General features: G+C 34.2%; 1 protein-coding gene across 1 annotated transcript; it reads left to right on the top strand.

Moving 5' to 3' along the window:
* Positions 1-209: 209 nt before the first annotated feature.
* On the top strand, positions 210-16,395 carry LOC131935065 (ATP-dependent DNA helicase DDX11). Its single transcript, XM_059291351.1, has 28 exons — positions 210-354; positions 486-616; positions 782-879; positions 1,072-1,100; positions 1,371-1,435; positions 1,584-1,664; positions 1,789-2,016; positions 2,216-2,320; positions 2,489-2,573; positions 2,684-2,751; positions 2,975-3,070; positions 3,569-3,721; positions 3,869-3,995; positions 4,232-4,276; positions 4,535-4,641; positions 4,989-5,034; positions 5,211-5,309; positions 5,597-5,719; positions 6,420-6,532; positions 6,995-7,067; positions 7,229-7,332; positions 13,391-13,540; positions 13,702-13,770; positions 13,895-13,995; positions 14,277-14,361; positions 14,654-14,732; positions 15,611-15,765; positions 16,088-16,395. The coding sequence occupies exons 1-28, from the start codon at positions 225-227 to the stop codon at positions 16,115-16,117; spliced, it is 2,775 nt and encodes a 924-aa protein (XP_059147334.1). The 5' UTR covers positions 210-224; the 3' UTR covers positions 16,118-16,395.
* The last annotated feature ends 1,232 nt before the right edge of the window (positions 16,396-17,627 follow it).

Here is a 17,627-nt window from a genome sequence, read left to right as displayed (position 1 = left end):
ATGAGTAAAGACGTTAACATGGCATACACAAAAGATCTTAAGACAATATAAGATATAAGATATAAGATGTGTTAGTTCCCTCCTAGGATTAGATGGGACTAAAACAGTTTTCAAACAAATAAAACTAGGATCATCCACACAGAACTTTCAGCAGTAAATAAGTACACTCTAAGTGTTTAAAAAAAATTCTTAATGTGTTTCAGATATTAAACTTACAGATTAAAATGGAAGAGTTCGATGATGATGAGGATGACAGTTTACTACTTGCAGCCATGGAAGTTGATGAGGTGGAAGAAGTAAAAATAAAATCTGAAGCCACTGAAGTGAAAAATGTTATTAATAACTTAGAAGAAGGTAATGAATACTTTAGCTGTGTTAAATGATAAGTTACCATTAGTTTTGTGGATGTTCCAGAAAATAGTTCCACTTCCCTTTAACTGTCACCTGTTGTACTGAAGTCACATACTAACTGTTTATTTAAACAGGTCCTGTCGATGTGCCAGAAACTTTTCCATTTCCTTTTAACCCATATGACATACAGAAGAATTTTATGAGAAGTTTATATGAATGCCTTGAACGAGGCAAAGTTGGAGTTTTTGAAAGCCCAACTGGAACAGTTAGTACATTTTAAATTCATTACTGAATGCTTTTTACTTGGTGTGATTTTTTTTTAGATTTAAACAGTAACCTCTGAATGTATAATTGTATATTCATGTTCCTGCTGAAGGAATGTGTTTTTGTGGTGTGATACCTTTCAAAATACAAATCTTACTATGTACAGGGCAAATCACTGAGTATAATCTGTGGCGCGCTGAAATGGTTGCGGGATTTTCAAGATAAACAAAGAAAAAAGTTAGAGGAATCAATCCCTGACACAAGGTACCAGCATTTTCTATTTTACTGGTGTCTGTTTTGAATAATTCCATTACTGCTGTATTTAAGTGCTTTTGGTGTGTCAACCTTTAAAATATTTATGTTTAGATTTGTTATCTCCAATAGTTTATATAGCTATCTATAGTTCATTCAAGTGTGATTATCCTTTAAATTTGACAATATGTTTTTTTTCAACAGAAAGCAGAACTCCTCTAAGGAAGAAAAAGGTGAGCTTTAGGGGAGATAATCCTTTAGGGGATGTAACTTTAGTAATTTTATGTATTTTCATTCTATTAACTTTAACTGGTTGGCAGGATATGCCAGTCCTCATGAATAGTCTAATAAAATTACCAACACAAAGTATTAGAATATCATTAAAAAAAACAGGAACAATTTAACATTTATCTATTGTTGTGCATAAGTTAAAGTGAAATAATTAGCTGCTCTTACTTCTTATTCCAAAATTGTTACATTCAATTTTTTTTCCTTAAATCTAGAGCTGGATTGGATCAGCCAATTTGCAGCCAAAAAAGAACAGGAAGAAAAGCTGGAAAAAATTAAGGTAAAACTTCACAAATTCAGTGTTGAATATAGTTTGCCAATATGCATAGTAGGAATTTATCTTATTGTTTGTTGTACCCAAAATATAAATGTAAATATTACAAGTTGTATTATTTCTGAACCCACATGTTTGAAAATTGTCATTTCAGTTAGAGCAAGAAGCCATAAAGAAAAGAGAATCCAAGCTTAAAGAACTTCAGAATTCTAATTATTTTGTCAGAAAAAGGAAGGTATATAAAGTATTTGTGATAGTTAACTGGTGCTCTTCTGGAACTAAACTTGTTAAGTTAAATAACAATTCAAGAAAAGTCACACTTTTCTCAGTGCGCTATGTTTTTCTAAATTTTCCGTTAGCTCAAGTCTAAGCTAGACACGGATTTTGAGGAGCTCATGGGCTCAGCCTCTGAAGACATCAAGCGAGCTTGCATGGAAGAATTGAAAGCTGTGGACCTGGAAGTGGACCAAGCTTTGTTGGACAAAGAGGATGATGATGTTGTTTTAGCTGACTACAATAGCGAGGATGATGAAGAGGGCAAGCAGAAACAAGATGAAGATAATGATGAAGAGGAAACTATAACTAAGGTGTTACATTTTATTAAAAATACTTTTTAAGCCTACAAAATTGTTTTTTTATACACCCAACAAATTTTTTTTATTTTTCTAAAAATAACAAATCAAAATCTCGAAATAAGTAGACTCTTGATCCAGGTATGTACGAGATGTTAAAATATGCATTAAAAATAATTGATTTCCTCTAAAAGAGAACTGAAAATCTTTTCAGATTTATTACTGCAGTCGTACACATTCTCAGCTTAGTCAGTTTGTAAGGGAGGTGATAAAAAGTCCCTATGAGGATGTTAGAGTAGTGTCCCTTGGCTCTAGACAGGTATGCAACTAAATGTTGTTTTTATTAAAGTTTTGAGATACATTTTGTTCTTTGCACATCTTTTGTAATTTTCAAATTTGTATTTTATAGACACCTACACTGACATTAATTTAATAAACTAAAATTAAATTCCATTTAAAAAAAAATCTGTTGTTAATATTCTTCAAGAACATGTGTATAAACCCAGCAGTGAAAAAGCTGTCATCCTTGAACCTCATCAATGACAGATGCTTAGAACTGCAGCAGAAAAAAAGTAAGTCTCTGATATTATAGTTAAAAACTTTCTCATGCTTTAAATATCATATCTTAGCAAGTTTACCAATAGTGACTCTAGGTGGTAGTAACCTGTCTAATTTTACTCAGGCAAAAAGAAGCCTGGCTGTCCCTTCCATAAACAAGAGCTGCTTCATGTGTTCAAAGATAAGACTTTGGTAAGTTCTTAGGGGGGTTATTCATTATTATTATACAGGATGTTAGGCAGAAGCTTTATCAAGTTGATGTCTGACTTTTATCAAACATTATTGCACATAAAATAATATATTTGTATATTTGTGACACAATCAGTTGTGTTGATCAAGATTTACCATTAGCTGCCTCTGTAATTTGTGTAGTTAGCTGTAGTTAAAAAGTTGTGGATGTATTTTATGTTTTCAGCTTGAAGTAGCAGACATAGAACAGTTGGTGACCACAGGCAAACAGATGAAAGCGTGTCCCTATTATGGAGCCAGATATGCTGTTCCACAAGCCGAAGTAAGCATCAGGTTTTTGACAGTTTTAAGTCATTTGATTTGTGTATTTAAACGTGTCAAAAAGCAAGGATGGTAGAGCTCACATCTGTTGACCCAAAGATCTCAAGATCATCCCTTAGTCCACCCAGCCCTAGGGTGTGGAAAGGGGATGGGCATAGTGCTGTCCACACTATCCCATTATCCTAAAGGTCACAAAAACAGATGAACTCTATCTGCTCCATGGATCCCCAGGTTTGCGGGGGTAACTTTATATGACATTTCACTTTCTTGTTTAATCCCTACATCATGAATTTCTCTATATATTTGTACCTTGTGACTCAATCATTAATCGTCCTGTTGTTTAAACATATAGATTCTGTCATTAGAATCAATTATGTTTGTAACGCATCCATTGGGTTTGTACATTATGACTCAAAAACCTTCTCTGTATGTTTTTAACTCGCTTGATCTGTGATAATCATCCATCATGTTTGTAATTTGCTGATCCTATCATTGGCAGATTGTAGCCCTCCCCTACAACACACTGCTACACAAGTCTACGAGAGAGGCTTGCGGAATCAAAATTTCTGGCAGCATAGTCATCATAGATGAGGCACACAACCTCTTAGAGACAATCAACAACATTCACAGTATTGAGATAACTGCTGGCCAGGTAAGCTACACAGTTATCTTCAAACATACAAATCTCTTTCTAAAGAGTTTATATCTGATGATTTAAAAACAACCTGTTACATTTTTTAACATTCGGCTGCTTTATTATTTTAAAACTTAAAGATGTTTACCCTTACAACTTTTTCAGATGGTTAAAGCTCATTGCCAGCTAAGTCAGTATGAGAAAAAGTTTGTTTCTCGCCTGACAGCAAAAAATTTGATGTATGTCAGGCAAATACTTTTTGTCTTGTCTCACCTGATTGCAGTCCTGAGAGGTGAGGGCTTGAACATTCAATGAACTTTTGCTGTTTGACATGGAATAATTTTTTTATTAAAATCTTTTTCCTTAGTTTGGTGATTACTACCTGAATCAATTAATAAGAGCTGAAATATTAGATCTTCTACTACATATGTGGAATTTACATACAATAATTTTAATGCTTTTAAATAAATGAATATCAACTGGAATTTTCTGTGAATCTGCTAAAATTGATATACATTTTCTTTCCAGGCAAAACCAACTACACAGTAGATTCACAAACAAATGATAAATCAGGTGAGTACATGGCAGCAACAGTTGATACTCAAAGATAAACATCAATGTGTTCAATAAAACTTTTATTTCACCAGTTGCAACAGTTGATACTCAAAGATGAACATCAATGTTTCAATACAACTTTTATTTCACCAGTTGCAACAGTTGATACTCATAGATAAACATCAATGTGTTCAATAAAACTTTTATTTCACCAGTTGCAACAGTTGATACTCAAAGATGAACATCAATGTGTTCAATAAAACTTTTATTTCACAGACACATCACTGTTGAACCTGAATGAGTTTTTATTTCGAGCTCAGCTGGACAACTTCAACATGTTCAAACTGCTGAGATACTGCCAGCATAGTCAAATGAGTAAAAAGGTAAGAGGTAGAATATGTCCTTAACTAAGCTTTGGCAACATTTCACATAAAGATAGTGTCAATGTAGTCAAATTAGTAAAAAGGTAGAAGGTAGAATATGTCCTTAACTAAGCTTTGGCAACATTTCACATATAGTGTCAATGTAGTCAAATTAGTAAAAAGGTAAGAGGTAGAATATGTCCTTAACTAAGCTTTAGCAACATTTCACATAAAGATAGTGCCAGCATAGTCAGATTAGTAAAAAGGTGAAAGTAGAATACGCCCTAACTAACTTTTGGCAACATTTCACTCAAATGTGGATCTTAAAAAATGAACACTAACTAACCTCATGGCAATTTTTATTTTAGCTTCATGGATTTGTTGAAAAGTATCAAGAACCAGAGTGTCAGTCTGGTAGGTTATAAATTGACTTAACAGTTTTGGAAAAAAATATTACTTTTTTATAATAAAGGGGAAATAACTAAAACAGGTCTCTATTACAATGAACAAAGTCATAGTTGTATTTTTTAAACAAATAAGTGTTTTTTTAATTAATCTTCCAAATGGTACTACAACTGTCATTGAAACAGGAGAACAGACATGTACAAAACCAGTCTCTGGATTGACTAAATTTTTACAAGAAATAAAAACACCAAAAGACAAGGTTGACATGAAAACACAAAATGAAGGTATGAACCTTAAATACGTCATGCCATTACTTATATTATTTTAAATAATAAAAGCGTAATGAATTTTTGGTTTGAAATGTTGAATGACTGTATGACTTGAAATGATAATAATTAAACAGTTGTTTTATAAACGTGACACTATAATGACTAAATATGATCATCTGGGTTGAGATGATGCAGAATGTATGTGAAATAAAAGGAGCATGTTTCTCAAATAAGGGAGGATGTGTTTAAAATAATGGAAATGTATGTGAAATGATGGAAAATATGTTTTTTTCTCTGACTAGAGCAATCAAGCTCAGACCAACCAACCAACACCAGCATGAACTCACCTTTGATGCAGGTTGAAAGTTTTTTAGGTGCACTCACCAATGCGGACAAAGACGGTCGGATTGTGGTTAATAAACAAGGTTTGATTAGTTCTATAAGATTTTACTGTGTTAGAAACAGAAAGCTCATCTGATATCTTCAAAATGTAACTGTCTGATAATTTGAGAACTTATAACAGTATGTTCAGTAAATAATTTATAAATGTAGCAGTCTGCTAATTTGATAACTTATAACAGTATGCTCAGTAAATAATTTATAAATGTAGCAGTCTGCTAATTTGATAACTTATAACAGTATGCTCAGTAGATAATTTATAAATGTAGCAGTCTGCTAATTTGATAATTTATAACAGTATGCTCAGTAGATAATTTATAAATGTAGCAGTCTGCTAATTTGATAACTTATAACAGTATGCTCAGTAGATAATTTATAAATGTAGCAGTCTGCTAATTTAATAATTTATAACAGTATGCTCAGTAGATAATTTATAAATGTAGCAGTCTGCTAATTTGATAATTTATAACAGTATGCTCAGTAGATAATTTATAAAGTTCATCTGATAACTTCAAAATGTAACAGTCTACCAGTTGGATCTGAAGTTAATAATGAATCGAATATTCAATAAGTGAAGGAAATTTTATTATAAAGTTAGTTTTATGTCAGATTTGTAGAAATTCACAATCACCTTATTTGTGTTTTGTATTTTTTCATCTGATGCAATCAATTTTTTAAAAAGTTTAATTAATTTTTACTGAAACAAACCAAATGTTTCACCCCCAGTAAAACTGAGCCAATCCAGCCTGAAGTTTCTGATGCTGAACCCCGCTGTACATTTTGTCAGTGTGCTGCAAGAGGCCAGAGCCGTGGTTGTGGCTGGTGGCACCATGCAGCCTGTAGGTGCACATTGTCTTGTTTTCATTCTGTGGTTATGGCACCATGCAGCCTGTAGGTGCACATTGTCTTGATTTCTTTCTGTGGTTGTGGCTGGTGGCACCATGCAGCCTGTAGGTGCACATTGATTAGTTTTCTTCTTTTCGTTGATTTCATTGATTTCACAATTTTGTTGAGCAGGTTTTACCCTAAAAAATTTTTTAATACAACCAAGTTGATTTAATGAAAGTGAGAAAATAAAGGTTAAACAGGTCTAGTAATTTAAATTGTTTATTTTAAAGGCGATTACAATTCGAATTATACTATAGTAAATATTATCCTTTATTAAAATTTACATTTTTGAAAATAGATTAATAATTATTCATTTTATTCATCTAGCAGTGCCCATGTGTTTTTACTACATGAGACAATTACAGTGTCTTGTTGTAAAAGTATTGGAATATTTTTTTTACAAATTTGAACAGGTGACAGAATTTAAGGACCAGCTGTTTCATGCTGCAGGGATCTTACCCAGTCGCATCATGGAGTTCTCTTGTGGTAGGTGTTTAAATTACTCTCTCTGTCTACATAGGGCTTACTTCAGTCTTTGTTTACATACATTTTCTGACACTCTTACTTAGTCTACTCTGAATATGCCTATGTATGTTTTATTTGTTCAATTTGTAAACTCTATACTCTTGATTTTTATTTTGATTAAGGGCACATAATTCCTGGGCATCAGTTACTTCCCCTGGTTGTAGCTACAGGACCCAGTGGTATCCCTTTGGAGTTTACTTTCCAGACCAGAGAAAAACCTCAAATAGTAAGTATAACTAATGGGGGGGGGGGGGGGGGGGGGGAGGTCAATGTAGTTTTTTTAGTAAGTGGGGAAAGGGAGATATTTATGGGGTCAGCTTATGTTATGACTATTGGGTAAGAGTTTTACAGGGGGTCAAGTTATTTTAGAGTTTTTGGGGACAGGGTTAAATGGGGTCAACTTACTTTACAACTAGTCTGGGAGTGGTTATGTGGGGGTCAGCTTCCTTAATAGATATTGGGAAGAAGTGTGTTGTAGAGGGCTGACAAAGAGAAGTTATATATTCACTTTTTTTAAAAAGAAGTCATATAATCACATGGTACAAAGAGAAGTAATATAATTGCTTGGTAGAAAAAGAAATCATATAATCACTTAGTATAAAGAGAATTTATATAATTACTTTGTACAAAGAGCATTTGTATACTAACTTGGTCATATAATCACTTGGTTATATAATAACTTGGTCATATGTGACTCTTTGAGACCTGGCACCAATTGCAGGAATTTGTTTTTATTTATGTTACACGATCCTTTTTGTTTGCTTGTTTGTGCCAAATCTTGTATCTTAATTTTGAGCCACTTCTAATGCAATGATTTCACGCTCACTTCCCAGAGACATTAGTCTCTGATGACAATACAATCTATATACTACTAAAAGTCAAGTTTGTTTACATGTTTGAATATTTATTTTTTTGTTTGTTTTTTTGTTTGTTTGTTTGTTTGCCTGATCGACTATTGTGATATGTTCGACTCAATCTGGATAGCTGTAAAATAGTATGTAGGTAGAGAATAATTTTTTAATGCAGACAGACTGTTAATCACACATTTATTTAAAGACGTTAATTAATTTATTGATTTATTCATACGCAGAGTAACCCATTTTTTTAAAAAAGATTAAAACGACCACTACACTCGGCGGGACCGTGACGTCACAGGTTTTTGTTTACTCTTTAGTACAATAAAATGGCGGCGTCTATCGAAGAAAATTGTGTTCCCATTCAAAAGTTTAACGCGTTCTAAATCTAATTTTCTGTCGGTCATAACTTTAACAATACGTCCGTTTGCTGTATTTATTACGTTCCAACACTTATATCAATTTTAAACTGTCTTTTTTCATTTAGTTTTACAATAAATTTCTCTAGATCTAAAGATCAGCTGTCGAAGGAAAGTTATGAATCTAGCCTAGATCTAGATCTAGCCTAGATCTACTTCACTAGACTTAATGTAAATTCTACATCTAGAATCTATTTCAGGCCTTAATACATCTAGAATCTATTTCAGGCCTTAATTATTTTATATAAATCTTTGTTTGGCTAATTTAAGATAAAATTTAATTTGAAAGTTACTAGATTCTACTACTAGACTTAGATCTAGATCTATGCGCGGAGACTCAAAAGTATAGTATAAAAATTCATTTGTGACGTCACGAGTAAACAGACGTGACAGACGTGATGTTTTTTGATGGATGACCCCCGAAACCCACAGTTATCCAACGGATGACGGGTATTCTAGTAATATCTAATTTTAATCTAATTAGACATTAGATTGGTCATTAAAATGTTGTTAAAATATCAATGAAGTCAATAATAAAAGGGATATAACAAGAATAAATAGTCAGTACTTTTTGCTCAAGCAGCTGTCCGAGGACTGTGAACCTTTTCGCGGCTGGGTGATTTTTTTGGTGCAGAGTCGATTACAGTTTATAAATTTAAATAATAAGATTTAAATCCACTGAAAATAAAACTAATTTGCATGGGTCGCCAAAATAAACGACCAATGCTTTTATTAAAGAAAGAAAGTTAGTTTAATTTGCCTTATTTTCAGTGCATTTAAATATAATTTAAAACCTTATTATAGCTCAAGTGTTTTAATTTTTTGCCTGATTTATTTTCTCTAAGCTGACAAATTATAAATTGTACAAAAATATCGAGTTGTCCACCATGATTGTGACTAAACTAGGAAACATTGTGTATTCAAACGTTAAAAGTGCACCTTAATCTTATCTTCTGCTATTATAGAAGAGAGAAGAGAATGACATCACGTGTGAGGACCAAAAGGTTCACTCGGTCACGTTGTAAAATCTTATGTTCTATTTTGGTCTGGGCAAAGCTCCACGCTTTCTTACCTCGCTTTCAAATGAATCCTTCCAACGCGTTAAAGTGCAATGCTGTCTCCCCCCACTTGACTTAATGTACTCCACCGTCGGAAAAGAAATGCAATCCGAAACAGTTAGGGTTTAACCAATGTGAGGGGTGGTTAGTGTTACGCTGATAAAAATGAACGAGGCCACGAAAAAAAAAAAACACTAAAAAATAAGGAAATAGTTAATGTGGTCTTGTCTATTTTCTCTTTCATATATTTGTGTCAAGTTCGCTTTGCTATTTTCATTTCTATTTGCACATGTAAAATTTACAGTAAATACGTAAAGAAGAAAGGCAATAGCCTGTTTGTTTGATTATAATTTGATAAAATTCTTTCTCATGACCGAATTTTTCTACTATTACACCAAAGCTTAAATAGAAAATATTTACATCAACTTTTCTCTGCACTATTAGAGTTGTTTAGAATGGGGGCAGCAGGAGACAGACGATATTGGTATTGTTAGTTCGCTCAGCCGCTATGGAGTGCAGACGTATGCTAGCAGTGCTTGAAGACGGATGGGCCGGTACGTGGGACACGGGTTGGCCATTATGACGTCGGAGTTCGTTTTTTTTTTTTTTTAAACCTGACCTCACCTGTTTGCTTGTTGGTCTACTTTTTAAAATATTTATCCATTGTTTTTCTCTAATTAAAACAACACGTTGCTGTAGTTAATGTTGGGAGCGTGCCTTGTCACCCTTCTCCCTTCCACCCCCCCCCCCCCCCCGTTTAGAATAATAGTTTTTACACCAGTGTCCGATGGAGTCTGATGTAATGGAATCTTCTTTAAAAGGGGTGTTAGGCTTATGGTAGTAGGTAGAACCTGTACTAAATACTAATTTAGGCCAATGTGAACTCTAACATCATCCCTAACCGAAATCCTACCATATCCTTTAATTTCTGATCCTAACTCTAAGCCTGATATTGATATCACAATACTTTTAACAACCTAACTCATATGTTCACAAGTCTGTTATGGATCGCGGGTAGCACAAATACCCCGAATAAGCAAATAGTGGCCCATAGTTTTTTTTTTACCGCTTAACTCTAGTACACGTTAGCGTGGATTGGTTACTTAATGGAGCATTGATTAAGTAAAAGACAAATTGTTTCGGTGACCTTGACATTTTTAACATTCACAATGCCCGTTGAAGACAGCGACATGATTTGTACACGTTGACACGATTTGTACACGTCGACACGACAAGACGGGCGACACGATTTTCCCCAACACCCGACGCGGGCCCATTCAAGTCACTCCGCCACAGAACTGACCTGGGTTGTTTCGTCGCCGCGTAGCTGACCTGGGTTGTTTCGCTTAGTCTAGCATGACCTTTTTTATGCCGTGACTTTTTAGTGGTAGCTGGGCGTCGAGCCCCATGGTGTCAGGGCGAGGCGAGATCTGAGGCAAAGGGGAGAGAACGCTCCCGATATGAATAGCTTGCCATTACGCATGTCCCAGATTCGCGCGCATGCTCCCGATACCATTCCCGTTTGCTCTCGCAGTCGGACAAAGTTTGTCTGTTAACCGGCGCATCCTGCTTGACATTGTGCCCCTTTCCCTCCGAGAAGTGGATCCGCCGTAGGGCTGGGCACAGTAACCTTTCCTTTTAATGTAGGACACTCGTTTAATACTGCTTGATAAAATCACGACTCCCCCCAACCCAGCTTTTTAAAAAGTTTTAAAGCAAACAGCACATATAGTTATTCTTCTTTACCCCCTCCACCCTCCCCTTAAAAAAATAAAACCAACTCGCGCAAGTAAATCTAAGCATACAGCCGATCATACAAGCATACACTAACTCAACAGTGCTATACTATAATATTGATGCTGATGTTTATTTAAAGCATAATATTTGATCAAACTTTATAGTACGATATTTCATTACAAAAATTATATTAATTATAATTTCTATTTACTTGATTTTATGTCTTTGGCATACTTGGACGTACAACTTTTCAATAATACATCTCTAGGTCTGTATTGTTTTCATTGTAAATAAAATAACTTAATTACGTTTTCATAATGCTCTTCTTCAATTAAAATATAGCCTTCATTTTTTTTCTGCTTACTAGTTCAATAAAGTAACGGAACTTCATGTTTTAGAATATAAAAATGGCATCTCAGTTTTTTTCTTACTTCAAATGTCACGACGCTTTTAGGAACAACCCCGTCGGCAACTATAGATTTTTACACCAAACACCGCCATCCTTTAAGCATACATGACCCCATTACCAGAACGTCGATTTTTTCCTAAGACCTCCTTTCGAAGGTTCTGGCAACGTTCTGTGAACGCGACTACAGCGTTACAGAATAATAATGTTGGTTTATGTTAATTGTGGACGAGTCCATTTCTTATTACCCAACATTCATCGTAGTCTATGTCAGATTTGATTTTTTATATGTTCACCTAAGATAAGGTTTATAAAACGATTCAGACTTTGTTTTATAAATATGAGTAAGATTAATAAAACAATACACTAAAATTCACCTGTAATATATGCAAAACAGCACTTATTTTAAAAATGTTAAAACGCATTAGAATTCTATCATATATACAAATTATTAAAAGGTTTTTTTTTTAAAAAAAAACACTATGCTACCTCCCCTCTTAATTTAATGGACGTGATTTAAAAATACAATCAAGTGACCCATATTTCTATTTTCTGCAGGAAGTAGGGGTGACAGGATTTGGAATATAGGATTACTTTCAGGGGTGTCAGCTTGGTCTAAATTGTATCACGCTCCACTATCGATTCGTCCTTGTAGGTCAGATAAAGAAAAATGGGGACGAGGTGACTTTTTGACTGCTACGCTTGCTAGATACCGAGTACACGGGGAATTCTCGCGGGCTTCGTACAGTACAAAACTGTCTAGGTCACAGAGCAGGCCGAACTTAGTGCAAAGTGCCGGTTGCACTAACTTGGCCTGGTCGCCTCTGATTAGGTTTTGTAGGCCAACTAGACTTGGCTTCGTTCATTGTAGGGGTTTGAGAGGTGAACGTGGGCCAGCCCATGGCAGTTTACGATGGCCTCGGTGGGTACGGTTAAATCCAGGTGCACCGTTTATGCACTGACTAGAGAAACATGCCCGGGGTGTGACAGCAAGGAGCGAACCAGATTCACGTGCGAGTTGTAAACATTTAAAAATGGCACGCGCCTGTTCTATTTATAAACATGGTCATGTGAGAAGAGAATGAATGAATACATAGTGGGAAGGGCGAACACATTGGCATAGGGGTGTTCATTCTTTAGAGGCTCTTGTATTAACCCAGCCACATGATAGTACCTGGAAGACGAGCAGTAGGCAGGGAGAGAATGGGGTGGGTAGAACCCCTTCCCATATGACGAGGACGACAGCTGTTTCACGTTGTTACATCTATTGTTTTGCTTTATGTTTACAGTTTTAAAAATTGAAATGCGGTTAAAATAACATAAGCGTGTATAAAATAGTTATGGAATGTGTGTATATATAGGCACACACACACACACATATATATATATATATATATATATATATATATATATATATATATATATATATGTGTGTGTGTGCCTATATAACAATTTGACCCCCCCCCACAGCAAGTTTTTTGCCCATGTCACCCCCTGGGATGTTGCCATAGTTATAAATGTAATAAAAGAAATCAGCTTAAGCTTTTTGTAACCATGCTAATTGTGGGCCTGTTTGTATGTTGATGATTTGCCCCTTCCTATGTTCAGGTTTTTGGGACCTTCACGTTTAGGCTATTGGAACATTTAGGCCTATTATCAAATTATTTACCTCCATTATATTTATCTGTGGAAATCATTTAAGTATTAATCTAAATTTTGTGAAGCAATGTTATATGAAAAGTTGAGGCATTTTTATACCTGAACTTTTCTTTCTCTACCTGGTTTAATCGTGTTTTTATTTTAAAAACAGATAGAAGAATTGGGTCGTATCCTAATTAACATTTGCAATGTGGTGCCAGGGGGAATCATCTGTTTTTTCCCATCCTACGACTACGAGAAATTAATTTATGCAGCTTGGGAAAAGAACGCTGTACTCAGCAAAATTCAGACCAAGAAGAAGGTAATTAAAATATTTAATAAGCTCTTGTTTTTCCCCATTTAATCAATTTAATTAAAAACAATATTGTCACACTATTACAAACCTCAAAATAAGTCATGAATTTGTATAGAACTGAGACACATTAACCACATTAAAAATGTATTCAAAATATTGCCTTTTAGATCTTCAGGGAACCAAAGAGAAGTGGCTTGGCAGATCAAGTCCTGACAGAATATTCAGATTCCATTAAGGTTAGCCATGGCTTACGATAGAAAAACTGATGTTTAAATAGCAAATGTTATTGGATGTTATTGAAATTTTTTGTGGTCACAATATTTGTTTCTTTAAAACAATCTCCTTATTATATTTTTAAAGAGATCAATGGCTTGGCAAGGCACAGTAACAGGAGCCATCCTAATGTGTGTGGTAGGTGGGAAGATGAGTGAAGGAATTAATTTCTCAGATGATCTTGGAAGGTTTGTAATATTCACTGTATTCCTTGATAGGGTATTCCCTCTTGTTGTCCATATTTTATTTTACATTAGCGTCAATTCTAAAACCAGTATACAAGTATTTTGTGATAATTACACGACAAAATTAGTTGATATTGTTTCCACTAAAAGTTTCTAGAAAAAAAAATGTACATCGTAATTGTCTTGGTAGATCGATATGTGATTTCTAAAATTGGTGATGACATTTAGATAAATGATCAATAAATTATTGTTTTAAAAATGTAAACAATTGGTACCTGTGCCAGATGTGTGGTAATGGTGGGTTTGCCTTACCCAAATATCCACTCCCCTGAGCTGAAGGAGAAAATGAACTATTTGAACAATCATTTTGTAAGTTGGCTATCTACTTTGAAAATTATTGTAAAAACATTTAACTTTATGAATATAATTTTTTATTTTTCAATGTTGTAAAGCTAAAAAAAAAAAGCAAAAAATTAAGTTACATAAAATAACTACAAATTAAGCCTCATTTAGAAAACTAGTTTGAGAATTTCTCTTTAAAAAACAATGTATATTATACAGAAACCCTTGTATTTAACATATTAACCTTATTATCATGAAATGTTACCTTGATATGCCCACATTTAGACAGTAATATTAATGTCATTTCTGTATATTATAGCCCAAAGATAAAGAAGGGAGACAAGCAGGTCAAGTACACTATGAGAACTTGTGTATGAAAGCTGTCAACCAGTCTATTGGTAACTACACATTATAATTTAACTTTTTTTTTCTCCTTAAAAACTCAACTAACCATAAACTTGTAGAAATACACACAAAAAAAAAGCATTTTATTGTTGTATATCTTTCTGTTATTTTCGCATTGCTATATTTCAAGTCAATAAATAGCTGTCACTGTTACAAACCTGGAAGAGTGTTTACTGTACACTAGTTGCTCTGATGATTGTATCTTTATGTTGGAGTGTCTGTTTACACTTGTTACTCTGATGATTGTATCTTTATGTTGGAGTGTCTGTTTACACTAGTTGCTCTGATGATTGTACCTTTATGTTGGAGTGTCTGTTTACACTTGTTGCTCTGATGATTGTATCTTTATTTTGGAGTGTCTGTTTACACTAGTTGCTCTGATGATTGTATCTTTATGTTGGAGTGTCTGTTTACACTTGTTACTCTGATGATTGTATCTTTATGTTGGAGTGTCTGTTTACACTAGTTACTCTGATGATTGTATCTTTATGTTGGAGTGTCTGTTTACACTTGTTACTCTGATGATTGTATCTTTATGTTGGAGTGTCTGTTTACACTAGTTACTCTGATGATTGTATCTTTATGTTGGAGTGTCTGTTTACACTTGTTGCTCTGATGATTGTATCTTTATGTTGGAGTGTCTGTTTACACTAGTTACTCTGATGATTGTATCTTTATGTTGGAGTGTCTGTTTACACTTGTTACTCTGATGATTGTATCTTTATGTTGGAGTGTCTGTTTACACTAGTTGCTCTGATGATTGTATCTTTATGTTGGAGTGTCTGTTTACACTTGTTACTCTGATGGATTGTATCTTTATGTTGGAGTGTCTGTTTACACTTGTTACTCTGATTATTGTACCTTCATGCAGGGAGAGCCATCCGCCACAAAGATGACTATGCTTCTATTCTACTTGTGGATCAAAGATTTTCTAAACCAAATGTTTGTAACAAACTGCCGCAGTGGATCAGCAAACATCTCCAGAAGCCTGAGAAATTTTCTGCTGTCATGCAGGCACTGCCTAAGGTAAAGTTTCACATTTGTAACATGATTATTATTATGCTGACTGCTATTAAAATGAAAAATATGAAGAAAATAATTGTTTTGACCAATCAAAGGGACATAACCACTTTTCAAATTTGAGGTATAATGTGTAAAGTAAAAAAATCCTTAAAATTAATTGCTTTTTTATTCATATTGCTATTTTTTTTTACTACTAAATAATAGGTACATGAAATTGAAAGCTTCATTTTATTGAAAATTTACTGCATGGGGCTGCATAAATGTAAAATTGGGTAAAAAATCCAAACAATTATGTTTTTAATTGATATTTTTACTTTCCCCTCAGTTTTTTAACTCTCACAAAGTAAAATCCTGATGAACAACCTGTGAGTCAACATTAACTCGACGAAGTAAAAAAAGCATTAAGTTGAAAAAACAAATTGCGCTGAGCCAAATGGAGAGTACAATACTGACACAGATGTTAAATACTGACACAGATGTTAAATACTGACACAGATGTTAAATACTGACACAGATGTTAAATACTGACACAGATTTTAAATACTGACACAGATGTTACAAATTGAACTTATTTGTCACAGGAGAAAAGTGTCAAACCAGCACACCATTGAGGCGAGGGATTCAAATATAGCATTTATTGTGTAGAGTGAAAAGATTGAGACGAGGGATTCAAATATAGCATTTATTGTGTAGAGTGAAAAGATTGAGACGAGGGATTCAAATATAGCATTTATTGTGTAGAGTGAAAAGATTGAGACGAGGGATTCAAATATAGCATTTATTGTGTACTTGAGTGAAAAGATTGAGACGAGGGATTCAAATATAGCATTTATTGTGTAGAGTGAAAAGATTGAGGCGAGGGATTCAAATATAGCATTTATTGTGTACTTGAGTGAAAAGATTGAGGCAAGGGATTCAAATATAGCATTTATTGTGTACTTGAGTGAAAAGATTGAGACGAGGGATTCAAATATAGCATTTATTGTGTAGAGTGAAAAGATTGAGGCGAGGGATTCAAATATAGCATTTATTGTGTACTTGAGTGAAAAGATTGAGGCGAGGGATTCAAATATTGCATTAATTGTGTACGTGAGTGAAAGATTGAGGCAAGGGATTCAAATATAGCATTTATTGTGTAGAGTGAAAAGATTGAGGCGAGGGATTCAAATATAGCATTAATTGTGTACTTGAGTGAAAAGATTGAGGCGAGGGATTCAAATATAGCATTTATTGTGTACGTGAGTGAAAAGATTGAGGCCAGGGATTCAAATATAGCATTTATTGTGTACGTGAGTGAAAAGATTGAGGCGAGGGATTCAAATATAGCATTTATTGTGTACTTGAGTGAAAAGATTGAGGCGAGGGATTCAAATATAGCATTTATTGTGTAGAGTGAAAAGATTGAGGTGAGGGATTCAAATATAGCATTTATTGTGTAGAGTGAAAAGATTGAGGCAAGGGATTCAAATATAGCATTTATTGTGTACTTGAGTGAAAAGATTGAGGCGAGGGATTCAAATATAGCATTTATTGTGTACGTGAGTGAAAAGATTGAGGCGAGGGATTCAAATATAGCATTTATTGTGTACTTGAGTGAAAAGATTGAGGCGAGGGATTCAAATATAGCATTAATTGTGTACGTGAGTGAAAAGATTGAGGCAAGGGATTCAAATATAGCATTAATTGTGTACTTGAGTGAAAAGATTGAGGCGAGGGATTCAAATATAGCATTTATTGTGTACGTGAGTGAAAAGATTGAGGCGAGGGATTCAAATATAGCATTTATTGTGTACAGTGAAAAGATTGAGGCGAGGGATTCAAATATAGCATTAATTGTGTACTTGAGTGAAAAGATTGAGGCGAGG

The sequence above is a fragment of the Physella acuta genome, unplaced genomic scaffold (assembly GCF_028476545.2).
Source record: "Physella acuta isolate Inbredline_101_S28 unplaced genomic scaffold, ASM2847654v3 ptg000131l, whole genome shotgun sequence".
Classification (NCBI taxonomy): domain Eukaryota; kingdom Metazoa; phylum Mollusca; class Gastropoda; family Physidae; genus Physella; species Physella acuta.
The sequence above is the reverse complement of the archived record's forward strand: the minus strand, read 5'-3'. Positions and strand labels throughout refer to the sequence as shown.

Bases quoted from the DNA above. Each gene is read 5' to 3' on its own strand.
- LOC131935065 (XM_059291351.1), top strand. From the start codon at position 225: ATGGAAGAGTTCGATGATGATGAGGATGACAGTTTACTACTTGCAGCC. The intron at 617-781 runs GTTAGTACATTT...TACTATGTACAG, and splicing joins TTGAAAGCCCAACTGGAACA to GGCAAATCACTGAGTATAAT. The intron at 880-1,071 runs GTACCAGCATTT...TTTTTTCAACAG, and splicing joins GAATCAATCCCTGACACAAG to AAAGCAGAACTCCTCTAAGG.